The 25899-nt window shown below is 34.5% G+C and overlaps 1 protein-coding gene across 1 annotated transcript in view; it reads right to left on the reverse strand.

Annotated features, from left to right (window-relative positions):
- Positions 1 to 25899, reverse strand: part of DTHD1 (death domain containing 1) — a 70244-nt gene that overhangs the window by 6664 nt on the left and 37681 nt on the right. The window contains exons 7-8 of the mRNA XM_074229648.1: positions 18065 to 18354; positions 13110 to 13354 (exon numbers count right to left, since the gene is read on the reverse strand). Coding sequence (XP_074085749.1) covers positions 13110 to 13354; positions 18065 to 18354 — 535 coding nt within the window. The remainder of the gene's footprint in view (positions 1 to 13109; positions 13355 to 18064; positions 18355 to 25899) is intronic.

Here is a 25899-nt window from a genome sequence, read left to right on the forward strand (position 1 = left end):
ATGTAATGACAAGTGCATAAATTGGATGTGAGTGAAGGATGCTGTGCTAAGTCACCAGCCCCACTCTCTCCTCCAGAGCCACCTGGGTCCAATGGCCAGATATAAATCAGGAAGACTGGAGATGGACCTGGGTGAGAATTCCAGAGGTCAAAAAGAAAATACTTCTAACAGCAAAAAAACCTTCAAATATTATGGATCCAGAATCAGAATCACATGATCTTTAGTAGCTACCACATTAACATAACATATCACAAAAATCATACATTATATCAGGTGGAATTTACACCAGGAATATTGGCAACATCATTGTAGCATAATTGACCATATCAATAAAAAAACCCAAAAATTATAAGAATATTTCAATAGATACAGAAAAAGCATTTGGCAAAATACAACACCCATTCCTATTTAAGAAAAAAAAACATTAACAAGCATAGGAATCAATGAGATCTTTCTTAAAAAGATAAAATGTAGGGGCAGCTAGGTGGTGCAGTAGATAGAGCACTGGCCCTGAAGTCAGGAATACCTGAGTTCAAATCTGACCTCAGATACTTAATAATTACCTAGCTGTATGACCTTGGGCAAGTCACTTAACCCCATTGCCTTAAAATTTAAAAAAAAGTTTAAAATTTTTTTAAAAATCTAACATGTCTATCTAACAACAAGAAAAAGCATTTTCTGTAAAAGAGATAAACTTGAAGCCTTCCCAATAAGATCAGAAGTGAAACAAGGAAGTCCATTGGCAGATGTCACCACTATTATTCAATATTGTACTAAAAATGTTAGCTTTAGCTAAATATTTGAAAAAAATTAAAAATAGACAATGAAGAAATAATTTCCTTCTTTGTAGATGATATACCTAAAGAACCCTAAAATATAACCTAAAAAAACTAAAAGAAACAATCATCAACTTTAGGAAAGTTGTAGTGTATAAAATAAATCCCTGTAAATCATCAGCATTTCTGTATACTACCAAGAAAATCCAGCAGCAAGACATTGAAAAAGAAATTCCATTTAAAATAACTGCAGATAATATAAAATACTTGGGAGTATACCCGCCAAAACAAACACATGGATTGTAAGAACACAATAAAAAAAAATACAATAGAAGGAAAGAAAGATCTAAACAACTGGAGAAATATTGATTATTCATGGGTAAGCCAAGTCAATAGAATAAAAATGACAATTCTACCCACCTTCACTTGTTCAGTGCCATACCAACCAAACTACCAAAGAACTATTTTACAGAGAGAAAAATAGCAACAATATGCAACTGGAAGACAAAAAGTCAATTATCTCGAAGGAATCAATTTTTTAAAAAATATGTGAAAGAAGACTTGGCAGTTCCAGAGTTCAAGCTATAGCATACAATGCTAAGCATCAAAACAGCCTGGTACTGACTAAGAAATAGAGCAGTGGAACAATATAATAAATTAGATACACAATATACAATAGCTAATGACCATAAATAATCTAGTGTTTGAGAAACCCAAGGATCCAAGTTGGGGGGGGGAGTAGGAACTCAACATTTGACAAAGACTGGAAAAACTGGAAAATATTTTGGCAGAAACTAGGCATAGACCAACATCTCACATTGTGTACCAAGATAAGGTTAAAATGAATAAATGATGTAGACATAAAGGGTGATATCATAAGTAAAAGGAGCATGGAAAAATGTACTTGTCAGATCTTTGGATAAAGGAAGAGTTTATGTTCAAACAAGAAATTGAGAGTATCACGGGATTTTAAATTGGACAATTTAGATATGACATAAAAGTTTTTGCATAAATAACACTAATGCCGTCATAATTAGGAGAATAGGAAATTGAAGAAAAATTTACTCCAAGTTTCTTTGAGAAAGCTTCATTTCCTAAAGATATAATTAACTGAGTCAAATTTATAAAAATGTCATTCCTCATTAGATAGATGGTCTAATGAAGAGATAGTTTTCATAAGAAGAAATCAAAGCTATCAATAGTTACATGAAAAAAATCCTTTAAATTACTACTTATTAGAGAAATGCCATTGAAACAACAACTCTGAGATATCTGCTCATACCTATTAGATTGGCTAATCTAAATGGCTAAAGGAAATGACAAATACTAGAGGGAATGTAAAAAAAAAATGGAACACTAATGAACTGTTAGTTGAATTGTAAGCTAATTCAACTATTCTGGTGGGCAGCTAGGAGGCACAGTAGCTTCATTGCTGAGCCCAGAGTCAGGAAGATTCCTCTTCCTGAGTTCAAATCTGGCATCACACTTACTACTGTATGATCCTAGACAAGTCACTTAATCCTGTTTGCCTTAATCCCTTATCTGTAAAATGACCTGGAAAAGAAAAATGGAAAAATCACTAGTATCGTTGACAAGAAACCCTGAAGAGTAAGGTTAACAAATGACTGAATAAAAACCAATTACTCTAGATAACAATTTGGAACTGCACTACTAGGACTTTGACACAGCAATACCACTCATAAGTCTATACTTCAAAGAGATCAAAGAAAGGTGGGGAAAAAGGACCTATTTATCCAAAAACAATTATTACAGCTTGTTTTTGTAGTGGCAAAGAAATGGAAATCAAAGGGATGCCCATCAAAATTGTGGAATGATTGATGAAGATGTGAAATATTTTTGTGATGGAATACAATTGTGCTACAAGAAATGATGAGCAGGATGGTTTCAGGAAAACCTTTCAAAATGTATATGAACTCATGTAAAGTTAAGTGAGAAGAAGCAGGAAAACAGACAGTAACAGCTATATTGTAAGAAGGAGGATGATCAACTGTGAAAGACTTAGCTATTTGTCTTTTGGGGCTTTTTTTTTTTTTTTAGTTTTTACAAGGCAGTAGGATTAAGTGCCTTGCCCAAGGTCACACAGCTAGGCAATTATTTTGTGTCTGAGACTGGATTTGAGCTCAAGTTCTCCTTCCTCTAGGATCCTGTGCTCTATCCACTGCTCCACCTAGCTGCCCCTGACTTAGCTATTCTAATCAAGAAAATGATCCTTGACAATTCCAAAGAACCTATGATGAAAAATGTTTTCTACTTCTAAAGAAAGAACTGATGAACTCTGAATTCAGATTTCAGCAAATGTTTTTACTCTTTATTTTTATTTTTTTATTCTATGTTTTCTTTTGCAATACGACTAATAAGTTTTTCAGGACTTCACATGGATAATCAATATAAAATTGTCTTTTCAAGGAGGGAGGAAGAATATTTGGAATTTGGATCTCAAATTTTTAAAAAAATTTTTGCAAAATTAAAAATTTTATAATAAATAACATGCAATTGGAAATTTTTAAAAAATATTTAAATGTTGTTCCCATAACAATAAACATATTAGATTGAACCAATAATATACAAACTCTGGAACAAATATCAAAAAAGATGTCAAAGATCCATCTTGTACATTATCCCTTTTCAAAAGTGTTTAAAATGTTTATTTTAGCAAACTAAATTTTAGCAAATTTAGTATTTTTATTTAATACTAGTTCTATGAAAAAAAAGAGGATTGACCTTAGGAGATCTGCTTTCTAGACCTTGCTATGTCATTGATTTACTATATGACCTTATTTGGCCAAGTCACTTAATTAGCAAGCACTTTTCTATAGTCTGGTTATACAAGAAGCTTATTCCTTTAAGGAGTTTTCAGCCTAACTGGGGAAGATAATGCTTACATATATAGCCTGGAATATAAAGCAACCATCTCAAACTGGCTCATGGGTATCCTTAGTTGAATTTTCATTGTGAGCATTTACATCTTAGTAAAAGACTGTATAATTTCCTGTATGAAATCCCGTCCTTCTTCATTGTCATTTCTGGGATCAGTTTACTGTTCATCTTCAAGGCCTGCCCAGCACATCTGTATTAATGAACTACCTATTAACTTCATGTCATAGTTTGGAAAATGTTCATTTGTCAACCATTTGCTTTCTTTGGTAGTAATTTAGGCATGTACACATTAACAACAACATTGTGAGATGAACAACCTTGATTGAAGCAGCTCCTCTCCTCTCAGCAGTCCAGAGAGCTAGAACAACTGTATTTGACTGGTTATGGGCTATATTATCCCCAACCAGAGGAAGAAAAACAATATAAAGGGGGAATGAGCGAGCCTTCATTCTCATCAGAAATGGTTCAGAAAGGAAATAATATACATATTCAATAGGGTATAGAATTCAATCTTACCATAGAGGATAAAAGAGAGGAAAGGGATGGGAGAAGATGTTCAGGGAGAGGAAAGATTTAGAGGCGATGAAGAGAGGGATGCTTGTGGGAGATTGTAGTCAGATACAACACATGTCTGAGGAGGGACAGGGAGAAAGGTGAGAGAGAGAACAAAATAAATAGGAGTAGGGAGGAATAGAATGGAAGGAATTACAGTTAACAATAGCAACTGTGGGAAACTAACATTGAAGCAACTTCTCTGATGGACTTATGATAAAGAATGCAATCCATCCCAGAGTCAGAGCCAAAGCTATCTGAACACAGACTGAAATACTCTCAACTTCATTTCTCTTGAGGTTTCTCAATCTTCTTTGGGTGGGGGAGAGGGTTTTATGTCTATTTTCACAACAAGATTCTTATAGTCATGGGAAAATAAATCATTATTTTTAAAGCTTCTTATATTTTAAAAAAAAATTTTGGTTTTTTATATCTCTTTCTTGGAAAAGAAATCAACTATTTGCTAACTAAGTTGGTTTCTGAATTCTTTTGACCTTGTGATGATTGCTTACTGTTTTTAAATGTCTATGGGAAATATTGAAAGTCTTTGTTATTAATTTTGATTTTTTTAATGTCAATAGTTTGTTCGACTACATCAAGAAGGAATTTGTATAAATTTGCTTATTACATTTTTCTCAAATTATTTTTTTCTATTTTGGCATGGGTTTTAACATTTGTTCCAACAAATACTTTCTGCTTTTTTTTGACTACAAAGAGATAATTTAGAAATAATTCTCATATTAGTATATAGTAGTTTTCCGATCAGTTTTAGTTTTGTACTAAAGAATATAGCTTTTCAAGTCCAAATTCCTATGACTTTCTTCATTAAAAAGAATATTCAAGATCTTTGACATGAAACTTATGAGTACTTTCACTAGACTTTACCTCTTTTACTTCTTAATTACTGAATCACATTTTCCAGAACATTTTTTGCCATCTCTTATTTTCCCCTTCATATCAAAGTCAATTAGCAACAATGACTTGGTGGAGAGGACTTTATCAAGTTTCTCATAGAATATCCCTGTATTTATGTTATAGAACAAATATTGTCACATAAGCTACAATTATCTTCAAAGTCTTTTTATGTTTACTGTGAGCACCATAAGGCAAAATTATTATGAAATGGTTTTATTGCCTTTGGGCAATAATGAATGAAACCAAACTTACTAACTCCTTTATTTTGTCTCTCAAGGAGGACCTGCACACCATTTTCTCCCTGTTTTGTTGATGATTATTAGTGTTTTAGTGATTATTTTCCTACTTGGAATTTGAGGCCTTCCTGTAAATCTTACAATGGTAAAAAAAAAAAAGCATTTAATAGATAATCTGTAAATTACCTTTATTTTAAGAATGTAAAGAGGGGAAAATTAAGCAGTTCTAAATATTCTCAACTATTTAATCAGTATTTAAAAAAGAAAAAAATTCACATGATTATGTAAACCCTTAAAAATTATCCAGCCTTACAATGTAGGGAAATTCCATCACTCAGGTTCTTTGAGGAAGAAAAAGAAATGTAAATCCAGATCAGTGAAAAGTAGACACTCTAAAGAATTACAAGATTCCTGTGCCTATCTTTCTTTCTGCTCCATTAGATAGGTTATGCCAGCAAAGTTATTTGACTTTGAGAGAAAACAATTGCATTTGAGCAGCTTCATCATTTACTTAGAAATCACATGCTAGGAGTTCAGTTGAAAAATAGGGAAGTTCAATGTTTAACTAGAATTACTTGAAAGCAGAACCAGAGTCAACTGATTGCTTACATAAATCTTTAAACTATGAATTATTTTAAAACGGAAGTAGATAGACCACTCTGGCATAAAACAGGTGGAGCTTTCAGGGCAGAGGTTTGTAGCCACAAGTAGTATATGCAACACAAGTAATCCTAGAGACACATAAAATTCTCCCTAAATAACCCATCACATACAAGAGGCAGAACTAGGGCAGGGAAATTGGTGCTTTTCCCAAAGATACAAAAATTATGGAGTAATGACAAAAATTTTACCCCTTCAGCACTATAGATGTGACTGAGTTACAAAAAAGAATAACTAGTTAAATTAGAAAATGACCAGATAATATACCTCTTTCACAAATAACTTCATTATTGAGGAGTTCCTCTCAGGTTCTATACTGTCATGTTCCTATTGTAAAATGGGGCAGCCTAAGGGACCTCAAAATGTTCCAGTTTTGCTGAATTTTTCCACTCCCAAGTCAAACTCCCCCCACCCCACAACCCTCACCAAATGAAATTGTCTTAAAATGTTTGTTTTAAAATATGTTTTATGACATTTTCCCCTGAGGAATAAAATTGTTGTTTAAATTCTATCCTCACATCATCATTTTTATCTCAAAACTTACAATTAGTCACTTCTTTTTTCCTCATCATATAGAAGAAATCATACAATCATCATTCATTTACATAAAATTATGAGCTGAATTTACTAGATCCCTACATACCTGATTCTAATAGGAGAAAAGTTAGGGAAATATGAGTATCTTGAAATGGATGAGAGGAAACAGTAATAATCACCTTTCCCCAAAGCCTTGTTTGAATCACCCAGTTACCACTATTGAAAGCTCCTTGATCTATGAGCAAATACACTAAAGACCCCTTTCCAAATTGCTATAAAACTAATAATTATTTCTCTTTGGTCCTAGCTATTAAGGCCATTCTAAATCTACTGAATTATTCTATTATAGCCTAATACACCTCTTCATCTTTTCCATAAAAACAACCTCATGTCTTATCAAATGTTTTGCTGCACAATTTGAGATTTTGTTGATGTATGTCCTTCATTCTTTTTTAAAAATTTTGTCAACATTCATCCATATGCATATATATATTTTTAAGTTACAAAATTTCCTTCCACCCTCCCTTTCTACATCCTTCCCCTCAGTAGCAGTTTAATATTGTACATAAATATTTTGATAAACATGTTTACAGATTAGTCATTTTGGTATGAAGAAGTAGGATTAAAGGTTAATTTTTATAGTGTTCATCAGACTCTGAAGGGTTTTTTTTTAATTTTGTATTGTTTTGTTATGTTTTGTTTTTCTTCCTCTGGATTGTCCATAGCCAGTTTAATAGGGTTGTCCTAGCTCTCTGAACTGCTGAGAGGAGCTGCTTCCATCAATGTTGATCATCATACAATGTTGTTGTTAATGTATACATTATTCTCTTGGTCCTGCTCCCTTCACAAAACATCAGATCCTGCAACTCATTTCATGCTTCTCTAGAGTCCAACCATTTATGGTTTCTTTGAGAAATATAATATTCCATAGTATTTTTGTACCATAACTTGTTTAGTCATTCCCCAATTGATGGGCATCCCCTCAATTTCCAATTCTTTCCCACTGCAAAAAGGGCTGCTATGAATATTTTGGAACATGTGGGATTTTTATGACCTTTTTATGATTTTTATGATTTTTTCTGGATATGGACCTAGAATTAGAATTGCTGGATCAAAGGGAATGAACATTTTTATTGCTCTTTGGGCACAGTTCCATATTGCTCTCCAGAATGTTTGGATCATTTCACAACTCCACCAGCAATGCAGCAATGTCCCGATCCTCCCACAACCTCTCCAAGATTGATCATTTTTCCTTTGATAGGTGTTAGGTCATATTTCATGCTTGTTTTAATTTATATTTCTCTAATCAATAATGATTTGGAGCATTTTTTCATATGATTATACATACCTTTAATTTCTTCATTTGAAAATGTCTATTCTTTGAACATCCTTCATTCTTGAAGAAGACCATGACATCAGGAAAGTGATACCATGACAAGCACATGATTTGAATTTGAGTGTGAGAGGGGTGCTATGCTAAGTCACCAACCTCACTTTCTCCTCCAGAGTTATCTGGGTCCAGTGGCCAGATATGGATCAGGACAACAGGAGATGGACCTTCATGAGAGGGTTAAGTTACTTGCCCAAGGTCACACAGTTAGTAAGTGTCAAGTGTCTGAAGCTGGATTCAAACTCCTGTCCTCTGGACTCAATGTCAGTGCTCTACCCTCTGTGCTACCTAGCTACACAATCTAAAGCAACAACATCCCATTGATATAGCAGATTATGAAATGATCTGATAGGACATTTTCTGAAAGTCATTCTGGTTACTATTAAATATTCACTATCTCTATAATGGTTAATATTCTAAAATTTTCCCCAACAACTGCACCTGAGCTCACTGACTCCTATTTTGCAGACTTTATTATCTTCATTTTAATAGTGGTATAATATTTCTACCTCTTCAATCTTGAAGGACCTGGTGTGTTCTTCAAAGTCTGTTGAAAATTATTGGCAGCAACTTAAAATCTTTAGGTAAGTCATTTGACTAATAAATTAAATTCATTAAACATACATAGGTGCTATCTCCCTACTTACTTGGATTATCCAATTCCTATCAGTGTTTTCTAATCCCAAATCAGCCTTTCTAATCCCAAAATTTTTCACCTTGGCAGAGAAATAAAAAGCAAAGTAAGATTTTAACGAAAAGTCCTTCTCTCCATCTTAGTTATCTTTGTTTCATCTATTCCATGGTGACTCTGCACCTTTCATTTTGATCATATTCTTTTCCCTAATAGGACTTTTGAAAATAAATGAAAGATAAAAACAAAAATAAACATCTTTAAAAAAATTCTTTCACCTGCCTCACTTTATCTTGAATTTAAACATACTTAACACTAATCAAAAACTAACCAGTGCTTTTGTACTCATCCTCCATTCATATTGATTTTATCTTCTGTATATGTATTTTAAAATATCAAAGTTGGTCAACGTGGCACAGTAGATAGAGCACTAGGCCTGGAGTCAGGAAGACCTCAGTTCAAATTCTGACACAGATGCTTACTAGCATGTAGAGTCTCCTTCCTGGACTCTTATGTTGAGTCCCAGTTATGGATTCCCTGGGAGACAAGGAAGACAAAGGAGATAAGTACTCCATCAAGATCTCCAAGTGCTCCCTTTATTCACCAAAACACTAGTACCTAAATACCTTTCCAGTCTCTAATCCACTCCCACTTCTATGGCACTTAGTAAGATAAGATTCTTGTGTTCAAGGGCACCAGGTGAAGATAATTCACAATACTGTCATACACAATGGTTCCCAACATATCTCCCTTCTTGTTTTTGAAACAAAATTTTTATATAATGAATTCCACATGGATTATAAACAAAAGTTCAAAAATAGTATTAAAAATGTCAATTAAACAATAGTAAAAGTCAATATTCCCAAATTCCTTGAAATACCTTTTATCTCCAATTTACAATCAAAGATTACAAAGCTTTTTCTTTTGACAACAAAAATACCTTTCAAAGCAATCAAATTCAAAATCTAAACTAAAAGGAGTAGCTTTTAATTTTACCTACTATTTTAGAGTTTAGACACTAACACTCTCAACACAGAAAACAACTCTTTTGTATTTCAAATTTATCAAAGTGAGATTATTGGATACCCTGCCTGGCACCAAAAATCTCAAAATATAGAAATGATTTCCCACCTCTCCAGCCAAGTGGAGAGATGTAAAAAACATCCTATTGATGATTAAATACACATATACACGACACACCAATTAAGCAATACAAGTCATAGGAACAGGCTTCAAGATCTAGATTTCCTAACCCCAGAAAAAAGTCTTCTTCCCCCTTTGTCTAAACTAATTGAACCACAAAGCTTCCCAATGAATAGCCACAAAATCTAAATTTCCCAATGCCTGCCAGAAAAAAACTTCTTCACCTTTTTCTTAATTAATTAAACCAAAAAGCTTCCCTATCAATAACCTATGAAAAACGTAGTCATTATCCAACATATTCCCCCTCTTCCCTAAACTAGGAAGAAGGCGTGGGGGTCCCTTGATTTCTAAAATAAGTTTTTGGAGACATGGGTTTGAATTTTGAAGTTCCAAAAAGAAAGATTTTCCTTCTCCCTCCCCCCTCCCTCTGCAGAGGGTGGGAAAGGCAGAGAATGAGAGAGAGCCTTTGAAATCACCAAAGCTTTTAACACCAGTCCAACCTGGAGTTGCTACTTGTGAACAGTAGCCTTCACCATCAGAAACTGTCCAATAGCATGCGGCACTTTCTCTCTCCACAGAGGAAGCACAGCTAGTGTTCCATTCACAGCCCTGTGGTACCCAAGCTAAGTTGCAGCGGGCTATAGGCTGATGAGACTTGTTGTGGCTTCTGGAGTACAATTCGTTGTCAGGGTCTGTGTCAAAGTCTGCATCGGGGTCTGCAGCAACAACGAGATGTCTCTGAAGTTGACCTTAGATTTAGGGGTTTGGATCGTGCTTAACCCGCATAGAGCAGTCAGCCAGCAGCGGAGACCAAAAGGAGCATCAAGCAGGTCCTCCGCATCCTGTTCATGGCTGGTATGGACTCCTGCTGAGCAAGAAGTCGCATCCCCTGCGGCACTGCCTCCTAGACTCTACTTCCCCCTGACTCCTCGATGTTAAATATTTAATTGTTTTCTCACTTTCACTGGTTCCTCTTTGTTTAAAATCAGCTCCCTAAGTAACAAATCAACCTGTTACTTTCTCCAGAGTCCTCCTCTCTGGGATGCCGCCTGGTTCTCTTGCTTCTATGTCCTTCTTATGAATTTTACTCAGATAACACTACCTTTATTTCCCTTATGAGTGCCATATGTTTAGTCCCTGTTGGACACCATATGTTGAGTCCCATAACCAGATTCATGTTGAGTCCCACTTCTGGACTCCCTCAGTCTTCCCCAGGCTAGCATGGGAGGGGCGGAAAACAAGGAAGACAAAGGAGATAAGTACTCCATCAAGATCTCCAAGTGCTTGTTTATTCACCAAAACACCAGTGCCTAAAAGCCTTTCCAGTCTCTAATTCACTCCCACTCCCGTGGCACTTAGTAAGATAAGATTCTGGTGTTCAAGGACACCAAGTGAAGATAATTCACAATACTCCCATACATAACAGTTCCCAACACTAGCAGTGGGACCATAAGCAAATTACTTAACTTCTATTTACTTCAGTTTCCTCAACTGTATCATTAGCACTTACTTCCCAGGGCTGTTGTGAGGATCAAGTGAGAAAATAATGTAAAGTACTTACTCCAATACCTGGCACATAGCAGATGTCATACAAATACTAGCGATGATGACGATGATGATAATAATGGCTATGATGATAAACTCCCTTAAAAATGTGCCCTTTAGATAGTCCACATTTTATCCTACTCATTGAAATCTTTTTTTCCTACTGTCTTTAGGAATACATTTTTTAGTTCTCATGACTCCCAGTCTAAGTTTATACATAGAATTTTAAATTGTATAACCCTAGTCATCCTTTTTTGTATCTTGAAATCTACACTTCCAAAAACTAAATCATATGAGATTTAGCCCAACTAACTACTCCTCTTTTGCAAATTCTAATATGGAATATTCATTTCACTTCAAGGACCTCAGGATTTAAGGCTTCATTTCTTCCAAAGTAACCAATTCCTCCATGTTGGTGGAAAAACTCATAAAGAAACAATTCTTCTAATCTTCACCTAAATGCTTGACACTGTTTTCCTGCTCTAATTCCTGGGTTGTTGTTGCTTTTTTCAAGTTAATAGGCTTCACTAGACTGCCAAAGAGATATGAAACAAAAAAAAAGATTACAAATCCTTGTTCTATGTTAGATTGTGTGTTGATACACAGGACCTAATTTCTCCTTTGTTTTTCCTTCATAGTTTAAAGCTTTTTGTTTTGTTTTGTTTTGTTTTTTAATTAGATTTCTAAAACTCTAAGCAAGTACATTTTAGATTAGTCCTTGTTTCATCCCTGGGCTAGAATATATAATTCCTATATTCTTATTCATGATTCATAAGTCAGATTCCTATTCTCAGATACCTTCTTTATAAGCAGTTGTTACCTTCCCAAGTCTGCTTTTCTCTTTTGTCACTAACTACAATAAGCAACAATGATGGAAACATTTCTCATGCTTCTTGTGATAACCAAGCTGGAAATGGAATCACAAAGACCTGTGTTCATACCCTCCTTATGATGATCTTTTGTCATGTAACCACAGGTTAAGTAACTTAAATTTTTTAAACCTCAGTTTCTTTATTTGTAACTACATAACTTGAATTCATTTCTACACTGACATAGACTAGTGATGGTAAAAACAGAATTGATCATTAAAGTAGATTGCAATATTATTAGTCAGTGGAAAAATTCCTTTAGGGTGTTTAGAAGCAAGTATTCATAGAACTGGTATGTGTAAAGTTTATAAGTGTTATTGGCAAATGATTGTAAATACCTTGGCAAAGTGAAGACCTTTGAAATATGGAAAAGTTATTTATGAAAATTAAGCTGCCTACATCATAAATGATTCATTTCCCAAGAAGATGTTAGCTGCCAGAACATAAGTTAATACTCAGGTTTAAATAATTCATTCAACTTTATTAAGAGTCAACTATAAGTCTTAAGACAATCTTAGATTCTACTAAGAACTTAAGATAAATATATCTAACACAGTATGGTATTCACTGGAGAAGAAAGAAAGAAAGATAGGATAGATAGAGAATATATATTTATATATAAACATATATGTAGGGATATATTTATTATATATAATGAGAGACCTTACTGTACAACCCTTCCAACATGTTTTTTCCCACCCATCTTAGCATGTAATTCATAGATCAATAATACATACTCCTTATGGAAACAAAAAAAGACATATAAAAAGTAAATATTCCATTTACAAAAACTAAAATCTCTGTCTAAATTTATTTTCATAACATTTGAAATTTCAACTTAAGGTAGACTGACCCAGTATATATGTTTAATTCATAAAATTAATTATGAATATTCTAAGTATGTTACATTCACAAAACTGACCAGCAAAGTGACCAGTAACACCCTTCATCACTTACCTTAGGTAAATTTAATGGTAATTTGCAAGTAGGCAGCTGATGCCAAAAGTCATTAAGAAAAAGTGGTTGATTCAAGTTTTGGCCTATTTTTTCTTTGGGTATTTTGTAAACTGCAACTGTACCCTTGTAATGAGGGGAACTGTAGTTGCCAAATTCATCCACCTCCTTGAGCTGGAGTTCCAGGCTGGGCTTTCTTTGTAAGTGAAAAATAAGCTTGTAGTCTTTTCCATAATCTTTCCCATTACCTAAATTTAAGTAAAATTTGTTGGTTAGCAATATAATACTTAGTTGATCTCAGTTAAATCTTTGGAAGTCAAATAAACATTTAATGCTTACAATGGAATTCATTTTACATTTGATTCAATTTCTAATGTCTCAATGATCTACTTTCACATAAAATATGAATGTGTACAGAAATTGATACTCATCAAGCAAAAGCAACAGAAGTATACTAGAGATCAAAGAAAATTGGACTCAGAATGAAGAGATTGGCTTCTAGTCCTAGCTGTATAACTAGCTGAGTGAATTTAGGCAAATTACAGCTTCCCTAAGCTTATTTACATATTTATAAAAATAGGAGCAGAATTCTTCTTTTTCGGTGCTGAGGTGATTATACTTTTGCTGAAAACCACAGGACCTGAAAGAGCTGGAAGAGGAAATTAAGTTGAATAAAACTCTGACAGTTTTCCCATGATACTCTCCAGTTCCAATGACTGACTCTTCTAAACATAGTCTGTGCCAAATGAGGAACACTATTCCTTGGCCTCCACTGCTATAGTGATTACATTCTGTTTTCTAGAATAAAAGCGAAATCCTTCCCAATGCTTAGTACACAATTATTTTAGAATTTCATGTACTTTATAAATTCTAAAGACCATTTTTACATATGAAGGTAGAGGCAAATGCCTCTTTTATACCAAAATTGGTATAAAAAAAATGCTGAAGACCTGTGTTTGAGTCCCAGCACCTAAACCAACTACCACTGGGACCTTGGGGAAGTTACTTAATCTCAGATTCGCAGTCTACTCAGTTTATAAAATGTGAGAATTTGAAGACCTTACATCTGTAAATCTATAATACTGCAAAGGTGATAGTTTTGTACTTTTTTAATGTAAAAGGAATGTTGAATCTAAGTACATTTCTACAGTTAGGTATTTTTCTCTTCAGTTTCTGGTGGGAAGGTAAGTCCTCACATGAAACACTTCATTTTCTATCTCTATGTCTCAGCTGGTTATTACCCAAACTAGAATACTCTTCCTTCTCATTTCTGCCTCTTGGATTATCGAGCATCCTTGAGCATTTTTTGCTCAAATTCCACCTTCCTGGTGGAAATGCTACCTTCCCTGGTCCTCAAAGTTGCTAGTATCTTCTCCCATGAAATTGCTTTCCCCTGTTTATTGCATGTATATCATATTTCATAATTATTTATATTGTTGTCTCCACCGTTAGAATGTGTGTTTTGAGTGAAGAGACTGGTTTTTCCTCTCTTTATAGCCCCAACTTGGTACATTATAAATCTTAATCAAAATTGGCTGACTTGACTTGATTAACAATGTGACTGATGGGAGGTACAGGAATGTTTACTTAGGGCCAGTCCTTTCAGAAGTATCTAGGGAGAACTGGTAGGATAGAGAAATGATTATTGTCAAGTGTCAGCTAATATGACTCGATCATATTTATAAACTGTTGATTATTTCTCCTTGATTCATCCTTTCTTTACCTGTTGTTCCCCACATTCAAGCCTGAACCTATCTGAGACTAAAACATTCACTGATAGTATCACCAAATGCTATTTACTACAGTCAATATAAAAAGTCTAACAAAAGAAATATTTCTGTCATCTACAGGACTTGTTTGGGTGGGTCAGTTCCGTTTTGTGTCTCTCTGTATTCTCCATGGCAAGGTGCCAGGGTGAATACCTTGGCTCCTGCTCTGGAAGCTAAACAGGAAGGAACTTCTACCCTTCCTCTCCCCTTTCCCCTTTCCTCCTCTCCCCTCTTTTTTCCTATGATATCCTTTGTCATATAACAGCCCTGTTTGACTTCTGTGTTCATTTCATTGAAGAACCTAGATTAAGATAAATGGCTAATATTCTGAAGAAGGAAATCTACATATTCCCGATGTACATATTAAGTACCATAGGAAGGGCATCTCCCAGTTTTAAAAATAATCTACTTCAAAGTTGCATAGAAGCAGCAATGCATGGAAATGGAGTTGGGGAAGGGCTAAAGGGGAGTGTATCCAGAAGCACCAAGTACAGACAGAGGGAATGGCAGGCTTTGTCCTGTGGGGTTCTTTATCATTTTGTAAGTAGAAAATCATTTGGAGCCAAAGGAATCCTAGAGAGGAACATGACCCAAACAAACTTTCCCCTACTGCTGTGAAAACTAATAGATTCTTTTCATTAAGTGAATAAAGGGAGGGACAAAAATCTTAATGGGGGTGAGGGGGTAGAGCCAAGATGGTGGAGTGGAGGCAGGCATTCTCACAAGCTCTCCCCCAGACCACTCCAAATACTTTTAAATAATTTCTCTAACCAAATTTTATAAGTGACAGAATCCACAAAAAGACTGATTGAAACAATTTTCCAGCCCAAGATAACTTGGAAGATCTGTGGGAAGTGTCTGGGTCTGCAGTATAGACCCTACCACACCAGAGTGACCCAGCTCCAGCCAACCAGGGACAACCAGCATGGTGCTTGGGAGACTGGGGGTGCCTGGGTCTTGGAAGTAGTAGCAGTTTCCAGACCTCTCAGCCCATGGATTGTCAAGGACAATTGGGAAGCTCAGCAGGAAAACTCTTGCACAACAGAGTGAGAGGGGAGCTGAGTAGTGCACAGAACTCAGCCCAGACCCTAGGAACCAGAAGCATCCCTGGGGAGCTACCTGGCACGGAGCCACCTGGCAGCTACGTCCAGAGTGCTCAGCCCACAGAAGGATAACGGGGTCAGGAGAGACTGAAGAGGACTCTTCCCTATCCCTGAGGCAGGACTCTGTTGCTTTGCCCATACTCAGATCCAGGTCACAGTCTGCGGCCCTAATTTCAGGAAAAGGAGCTTTATAGCCATAATGTGCAGGGACCCTCCTCAAAGCTCCAGGGCAGAGGGGAGTACTTAAGGTCATCTGTAGATCAGAACTCAGGCCAAGAGAGCAGTCAGAGCCTCTCATAAGACCTTGGAGGAATTGAGGTCCCTAAGGCTGTCTGCAAAACCTCCAAAAGCTTGGGTCAATGCATTGTCCACCCTAGGAGCAGAGCCCCACCTTAACAAAGAGTTAAAAATCAACTCATGGGCTGGGGAAATGAGCAAACAATAGAAGAAAAAAATGTAACCATTGACAATTACTTTGATCTTATGAAGGATCAAAATACACACTCAAAAGATACAAAGTCAAAGCTTTCGTGTCCAAAACTTCCAAGAAAAATATGAATTTGTCTTAGGCTAAGGAAGAGCTCAAAAAACATTTTGAAAATCAAGTAAGGGGGTGGCTAGATGGTGCTAGGTGGATAGAGCACCAGCTCTGGAGTCAGGAGTACCTGAGTTCAAATCTGGCCTCAGACACTTGATAATTACCTAGCTGTGTGACCTTGAGCAAATCACTTAACCCCATTTGCCTTGCCAAAAAAAAAAAAAACCCTAAAAAAAATCAAGTAAGAGAGTTAGAGGAAAAATTGGGAAGAGAGTTGACAGCAATGTAGAAAAATCATTAAAACCAAGTCAGCAATTTGATAAGGGAATTGCAAAAAAAATATTGAAGGAAATAAAATATTAAGAACCAGTTTATATCAAATGGAAAAAGTCGTCCTGAAGGCCAATGAGAAGAAGAATGCCTAAAAAGCAGAACTGGCCAAATGGAAAAGAAAATACAAAATCTCTCTGAAGAAAATAATTCATTCAAATGTAGAATGAAGCCAAGGGAAGTTAATGACTTTGTGAGAAATCAAGAAACAATAAAATAAAGCCAACATCTTCATCATATACTCTTGTCTTTGCTTTATTATCTGTTATATCCTCTAATTTTTTTTATCTCTTGTATGCCTTTCTCAGTCTTATTTTCACTGATCTCCATCTCCCCAATTATCCCTCTAATCTAAAGGGTTTTCATCCTTTTTGCATTTCCTAAATAAATCCCAATTCAAAGTCCCTTTCTTCTTTGTTTATCATAAGATAAATTCTTTAAATTTGTAGGCAAGAAATTTCTGTTTTTAATGCTCCTATCTGGAAGGGACATACTAGAGAAACAACTTGAACTAATGAAGAACCTTAAACTCATAATCTAATGACCTGAATTTGAGTCTAGTTTTGAACTGTGAGAAGATAACTAAAGTTCTCTAAATCTCAACTTCCTCAATTACAACATAGAAGTTATAACATTTGAACTATCTACCTCATAGGGTTATTCTGAAGAAAGTATTTTGTAAGCCTTATAGCAATTGGTATATAAATACATATTATTACTGCATTTATTCTACTATCTTGGTATACTCATATATTCCCCATGGACAATTGGCACTGTTCATTCTCTTTATATTCCAGAAATTATGTAACAGGGATATCATTACATCACAGGAAGATGATTTCAGCTGCTCATGACTTCTTGTAAAAGGAAATATGAACATTAAGCAGAGAGAATATATATCTATTCCTCCTTTTCATAAAGCAAATAAAGGGAAGATGAAATTTAAAACTGGAAGCAACCTTAGAGATAATTGACTTTAACCCTCATTATTTTTTACAGATAATTAAATGGAAACCCAAAAAGCTAAAGTGACTTCTCCAAAGTAAATGACAAAGATGAAATTTTAAGGTAAGACCCATGACTATAAGTTTCTTACTTTCTAGCATACAACACTTCTCCAGGTTTCTTTCCATTGAATAATGGCAATGCAGACTTTGACTATAGGATGGAGTATATAGCAGAATAATAGATGAAAAAATAAAAAGAGTTTGTACTTACTTGAAGCAAAAATGTTGCCATTAAACCTTAAAATAACCTGTTCTCCTTCTCTCATTTTGAAAAACTGGGATGGCTCTGGAGGCCCATTATATCCTCTCTTATGCAAGTTCTGAAGTTCCTGGCTCAAATCTTTAGAAGGCACTAGTGAAACAATGGCTTTATGTGGATTTTCTTTATTCCGATAAAGTACTATACAGGCCATAGTGCTGAAGGTAGCTTCCTCTAGACACTTTGTGAAAAGGACTAGATGGGAATTGTCCATAGTGGAAGAAAGGCGGAGCACAAGAAATCTGCATGAGAAAAATAAGAAGAAATGCTTAGGAAAGAATGAAATTGTTCTAGACATATAAATAAAATATACTACTCTTTGTGGAAGGTAAAGCAAATGGACAAGACAGGTTATTAACAGAGGTGATAGACTTTGGGATAGTTAGGAAATGAGTCTGAATGGAAATGTACTAATGATGAGATGCTGAGCATTCTCCTTCTATAATGAGCTAGATGAGCAGAAACAGATAATCATAAGGCAAATATATAATTCTCCATTGTTTCCTTTTCAACTCAACACACATTTTCAGTGAAGTATATTTAAATCTGGACAAAAGGAAGCATCATTTTTCAATGTGTAATTGTTTCTTGAAGGAAGTGCTGATATAGATTATAACTAAGCAAATATGAGAAAAGATTATCCAATATGATTTTTTCTCACTTATCTTTCCTCAAGATGAAAAATACTAGCTTTATATTAAAATTAAAGTTTGAATTATTTATCTTTGGTAATTATCTAAATACAGTATAGATATCTATGATATTTGCACTTACAAAGTCTTTCAAAGGAAATTTCTATGGACTAAGGGATACTTTACTACTTTTTAAATCTTCATTTATTTATTTATTTATTTGTTTTAATCCATATGCATATGTATATTTTTAAGTTACAAAATTTCTTTCCACCCTCCTTTCCCACCCCCTTCTCCTCAGCAATGAATAGTCAGATTAGCATTATACATATATATTTTGCATAAACATGTTTACAAATTAGTTATTTTTGGTATGAGGAATTAGGATTAAAGGAAAGACACATAAGAGATAATTTTTATAAAGTGCTCATCGGATTCTGAAGGATTAGTTTCCATGTGTATGTGTGTTTTGTTTTGTTTTGATATTCTTTCTCTGGATGGGAATAACATTGTACATAGTCAGTCTAATAGAGTTGTCCAAGTCTTCTGAACTACTGAGAGGAGCTGCTTCCATCAAGGTTGTTCATCTCACAATGTTGTTAATGTGTACATTGTTCCCTTGGTTCTATTCCTTTCACTCAGCATCAAATCTGGTAATGCATTCTATGCTTCTCTAAAGTCCAAGCATTTATGTTTTCTTACAGAATAATAATATTCCATGATATTCATGTACCATAACTTGTTTAGCCATTTCCCAATTAACAAGCATCCTCTCAATTTCCCCAATTCTTTACCACTACAAAAAGTGCTGCTATGAATACTTTGGAACATGTAGGACTTTTCCTTTTTTATATAATTTCTGGATTTAAATCTAGAATTGGAATTACTGGATCAAAGGGTATGAACATTTTTATTGCTCTTTCGACATAGTTCCATATTGCTCTCCAGAATGGTTGAATTCATTCACAACTCTCCCAGCAATTCATCAATATCCCAATCCTCCTACAACCTCTCCCACATTGATATTTTCCCTTTTTTTTCATCTTGGCTGATCTGATATATACCATATTGTTGTTTTAATTTGCATTTCCCTAGAGTATTGCTTGAGTCTTGCATTTTTTCATGTGATTAAATATAGCTTTAATTCCTTCATTTGAAAACTGTCTGTTCATGTCCTTTGACCATTTATCAATTGGGGAATGACCTATAACCTTATAAATTTGATGCAATTTTCTATATATTTTAGAAATGAGACCTTTATCAGAACTTCTGGTTGTAAAGATTGTTTCCCAGCTTTCTGCTTTCCTTCTAATTTTGGCAGCATTGATTTTATTAGTGCACAACCTTTTTAATTTAATATAATCAAATTCATTCATTTTGTAGTTTATAATGTGCTCTATCTTGTTTCCCTTTACTTCTTGATAGGTATATAGAATTATTTGTTTCAAAAGTTCTTTCATACATATTATTTCATTTGATCCTTATAATAACTCTGAGAAGTAGAAAAAATTGGTACTAACTTCATTTTACAAAAAAAAAAAAAATGAGATCATTTGATCCGTGCTCACACAAGTATAAAATGGTAAATTTAGGACTTGAACCTTTGTTTTCAGACTTCCAAATATTATATTTTTCCACTGTATCATGCTGCCTATCATATTTGAAATGTTAACTTCTGAGTGGAAAAAAATGATAGTCCACATTTGTTGAAAACAATAAACACTTAAACCTGTTTATACATGGTTAACCTATATTAGATAACTCACTGCATGAAGAGGGGGAGAGGGAAGTGAGGGAGATAGAAAAATGTGGAACTTAAAAGCTTATAAAACTATAAAATAAACACAAAAACTATAAAAACACAAAAACTAGGGGTGGCTAGGTGGTGCAGTGGATAAAGCACTGGCCCTGGAGTTAGGAGTACCTAGGTTCAAATCCGGTCTCAGACACTTAGTAATTGCCTAGCTGTGTAGCCTTGGGCAAGCCCCTTAACCCCATTTCCCTTGCAAAAACCTAAAAAAAATTAAAAAATTAAAACACAAAAACTATAAAATAATACAAAAAACCAAATACTTCATACTGATTTTATATTCTTCAAACAATTTCTATATCAACCATCCCAGTGAGTAAACATTAAAGTGCTATATAAATCTGCTATTAATCAACTGCAATCTACTATAATCACCAATACCACTAAATCCTATAGAAATTATGTTCAAAGGAGGAAATTATTTATTTTAGAATAAGGGGAAATTGTTCATGAGTGAGTGCTACCCCTTAATTACCTCAAACCATTACTAAAAAGTCAGGGCTTTAGGGCTTCTCCATCATAGATATTAACATAGAGAGAGAGAGGACCAACACATCCAATTGAGTCAGTTAATTCAGGTTAAAACTTTCATCATTCTTGTTTAAGAGCCTCTTGGGTCAACATTCAAATGATTGACATCCTTACGTTCCTGACTTGAACAAGAATGTAGGCACAGCCTTTGTTCCTATAACACAAAGTGTAGTGACTATGGAGTTAGTCAGTCAGCACATTTTGTAGAAAGTTTCCTATAGTTAAGGCACTGTGCAAGATATTGTGATGAGCAAAAAAGTCCCCATTAATGCCAGTGATTTCCCTCTATAGATTGGCTCCAATTTAGCCTTGGAACAAAAACATATGTTTTCTTGGTACATAGTTTTCTGTATGTTGTCTCCCTCATTAGATAATGTACTAACTTCCCCCCCCACACCCCTTCTTTCTATTGACTGCTTTTAACATTTTTCCTGAAACACTTCAAGAAGTTTATGATTTAGTTGTATAGACATTGCATTTGCATGTAAAAGAGTGGGGCAGCTAGGGGGCACCATGGATAGAGCAACAGCCCTGGAATCCGGAGAACCTGATTTTAAATTTGACCTCAGACAGATAATAATTATCTAGCTGTGTGTCCTTGGGCATGTCACTTAACCCATTGCCTTGACCAAAAAAAAGCATGTAAAAGGGTAAGACAGAACAGAAGGAAGTTTATGATACAATCGAAAGAGATAGTATAATGTAATAAAGGAGGGAAACAAAAACTAAGTGCATACAATATGTCAGATACTTTGCTAACCATTGTGAACCTAAATACAAGCAAAAAAAAAATAGAAAGAAAGTTCTACCTTCAGAGAAATTATATTCTAATGAGGGAAGTCAATACACCAAAGTGACAGGATAGGAAGAATATGAAAATATCTGGTTTGGGGTCCTAGGTCTAAAGTCCAGAAGAATTCAGGAAGAAGAGAATGAAGGAATGGAGGTAGACCAATCTTAACCCTTCCCTAAAATGAAGACTCCAAGTAGAAATCATTGATAAGAAAAATGTAAGAATCTGAAGAAAGTTCATAATGAGTAGACCATGAGACTGGTAGAATGTTCCAGGGTAAGGAGGCCCCAAGTACAGAGGGTAATTCTAAAATATGCCCCATTTTGAAATTAAAGGATGTCAGGAACAGGGTTAAGAGATTAAAACTGACCTCGCAGTTACGAAGAAGTGAATTCAAGTCTCATCTCAGAATATATATACTAATAGTCTGATCCTAGAAAAGGCATTTAATCTCTTGGAGACTCAAGCAATACTCTAAGAGTTAAATTATATTTAGTGTCTTCATCCATTTTGGTACATGTAGTTCCTCACTGAGAACTTCCTCTATCAATGAAATCACAGTTCTGGTCTCCTCCTTTCCTTCTTTCCCTTCCCTTCACAAAATGATAGTATTAATTGAGTGTTTCAGGCAGTGTAAAGTATAAATGTTCAGAAAAGAGATAAGACAGTATGTCTTGGGGAGGTCAGGAAAGGCTTCATGGAGGAGGTAGGGATTAGAATTTAGATGGGGAGGCTCAGTTCCAAAAATAGGGCAAGGGAGTAAATAAAAGTAGAAAACTAGAAAACAGGAGGTTATATCTGGGAAGCATAAATAGATCAATAGCTGAATTAGAGACTATATTAAGTCACATATATTTATTAATTCATTCAAAGTTTATTTCATTGAAAGTTTAATATATGCATAATCCTATGATAGATTTTGTATGAAATACAAAGATGTAAAGCTCATATAGATAAGCAGTGGGGAACCACTGAAGGTTTTGAGGGATGGTTATCATTAATGTAAAACCAATTAGAAAATTAACTCCACATATAAATTAGCTATTGAAAATAGAAAAACTCAAGAGATATGAATGAAGAAGAATGAATAATTTACTATGGTTGGGTTGAATGAAGTAGGAGTTTTCTTAAAAACAAAGGTTCTGGGGGTGGCTAGGTGGCACAGTGGATAGAGCACCAGCCCCAGAGTCAGGAGTACCTGAGTTCAAATCTGGCCTCAGATACTTAATAATTACCTAGTTGTGTGGCTTTGGGCAAGCCACTTAACCCCATTTGCCTTGCAAAAACCTAAAAAATAAAAAAAAAATAAATAAATAAAAACAAAGGTTCTAAGGTTTTTGAAACATATAAGAGTGTGACATTTCTATGAGATACAAAACAACAGAACTATCCCTACAAAATGAATCATGTGAATGACTGAAATATTCCTTCTGCTAGTCTGTATATAGACTCTGATAACAAAGACTCTTCCAGTCTCCTTGGTGACAGAATGATACTATCATTTTCAGAAATAGGGAAGTCAGCAAAGGGTGTCAGTATGGGGGGTGGGGTGGGGATGAAGAGTTCATTTTTAGACATTTTGATTATGAAGTGATTACAGGATATTGATGTGAAAATGTTCACTAGGCAGCTGAAAAAAAGTGAAACTAGAGCTTGGAAGAGGTTAGAGATTTTTCTAAAAAATATGGCCCTCTCATATAGAGGAAGTTGCTTAAATTATGAAAGGAGATGAGTTCTCTGAAAGATGAAATGTGGAGACAGAGGAGCTAACTAAGAACAGTCTTGGAGGATGTCTGAATTTAGAGTGTAGAAGTTTCAAGAGATAGAGTCCAATGTAGAAAGAGGAGGAGAATCATAAAGAATGTCAGATAGACTTTAAAGAAGGGGTACATAGCCAATAGTATTGATTATTGAATGGGAGCCAAGGAGTATTAGGACTAAGAAAAGACACATCACATTTGATGTGTTGCAAGTCACTGTTGTCCTGGGGAAGATGTGTCTGTATAATGAGAATAGAAGAAGCCAGATTACAAAGTTGGTTGTATATTAAGGAGAATGTCTAAAAAATAGAGAATAGGAAATGAAAATAGCTGATAGAGCACACTGATCTGAGAAGCTTTATAATAAAATGGAAGAAAAAGGGGGGTGGGAGGAGATAAGTGTTAGTAGCAGGTTGACGCTTATGGCCTTTTCAAAATAGAGACCTATCTATGCAAAAATGGTTACTTCAAATCAATTCAGCAAATATTTATTTATTAATACCATATACAAGGTCTTATGTTGGATACTGGAGATACAAAGACAGAAATTATATAAATGTTTGATTATTGTTGTTGTTGTTATGATTATTGGTTTAATCCTACTCTCAAATATCTTCTATTTGAATGGGAAAGGGGAAGCAAATATATTTTTAACTGTAAAATAATTGAGAATGAAGCAAAGGTAAAAGATAGAAAAAGGAAAAGGAAAAACCTTGACAAAGGAAAAGTCACTTTCACCTGATTTGAGGGTGGGCAGAATAAAAGTTTTAAAGAATAGGTAGATGAAGATGAATGTATGGCAGAGAATCAGTTTCATTTTGGAGAAAAATATAAGAAAAATGGGACAAGAGAAAAAAAAAGAAAATTAGTAGTCTGATTTGATATTGAGAATATATGTGATAGATGTATGGATCTCTATCCTTAGAAAAGTTACAGTTTACTCTACCTGCCACCAATACATCATCAGGAAACTGGGGAACCTGCTTCCATAAAGTCATGGTTATCTTTAATGAAAGGACCCCACTCTCCATTTCAGATATTTCAAGATATCTTCTTTCTAGTTATCTTATCATGTAAAGAAAAGGAGCATTTGACTGCTAGAGACAGCTTTGAGAAGGCTTACAGAAAGCATTAACTGACCAAAATATCTTCTATTTTTGACTCATTCAGGCTGCTATATGTGACCCATCAGCAAATGGCCCTCCTATAATTTCTGTCAATTTTTTTCTGCTTTTATGTTCTTAACCATTTTTGTATAACATGAATCTCTTATAAAATGCTCTAGTTGAGTATAATAGTTTTAAATAGAATAGTTTAAATAAAATAATAGTTTTAAGAGTAAAAAATTAAATATCCAGAATTGCAAAAAAGTAATTCTATTAAAATTTCTTATCAAAATAGTTTTGAACAAATTTATGGAACCCAGATAACCTTTAAATTAGAAATTTACAGTGAAGGAGAACAAAGAATTAAAGCAATGGGTGAATTCACTCATTTTACTTTGTGCAGTATATAAACTGGTATAAAGAAATCATCACAAATAAAAGATAATCACATGCTTAATTGAAATAGTTAACATCTATATAACTTATAAAATCAGTCTATATCTGATTATTTTCCATTTTAGGGAGAAAAGAGGGATGGAAGAGAGGGATAAAATTTGGAACCCAATTTTTTAAAAGTTTGAAAATTGGCAGCTAGGTGGTGCAGTGGATAGAGTTCCAGTCCTGGAGTCAGGAGGACCTGAGTTCAAATATGACTTCAGAAACTTAATAATTGCCTAGCTGTGTGACATTGTGAGTAAGTCACTCAATCCCATTGCCTTAAATAAAGTTTTAAACATTGTTTTAGCAAGTATTTGGTGGGAAATTGTATATAATATGTATATAAAACCCATAAAATAAAGTCAAAAAAGATTATAAATGTAAAGAAAAGGATTTTTAAGTCACCTAATGAAAAATCAAATTTTACATACAAAGGTATTGTTATCTATTGTTCTCTGTCCTGTAACATACAGTGAATCTAAAGTTTATATAAATATAAAAAATCTATGATCATCTGAATCTTTATTACTTAGTAAATTCTACTCAGTCTATAAAATACCTTTTGCTGCAGAAAAAAAAAGAAAAAAGAAAGAACAGGAGGGATTTTGACAAAGTGCCATGTAATAATGAGAAGCAGCATGGTATAATGCAGATAGATCGGGATTCATGGGCCACCTCTGAAGCATACATACTGTATGACCCTATATAAGTCACCTA

Source organism: Macrotis lagotis, chromosome 3 (assembly GCF_037893015.1).
Source record: "Macrotis lagotis isolate mMagLag1 chromosome 3, bilby.v1.9.chrom.fasta, whole genome shotgun sequence".
Taxonomy (NCBI): Eukaryota; Metazoa; Chordata; class Mammalia; order Peramelemorphia; family Peramelidae; genus Macrotis; species Macrotis lagotis.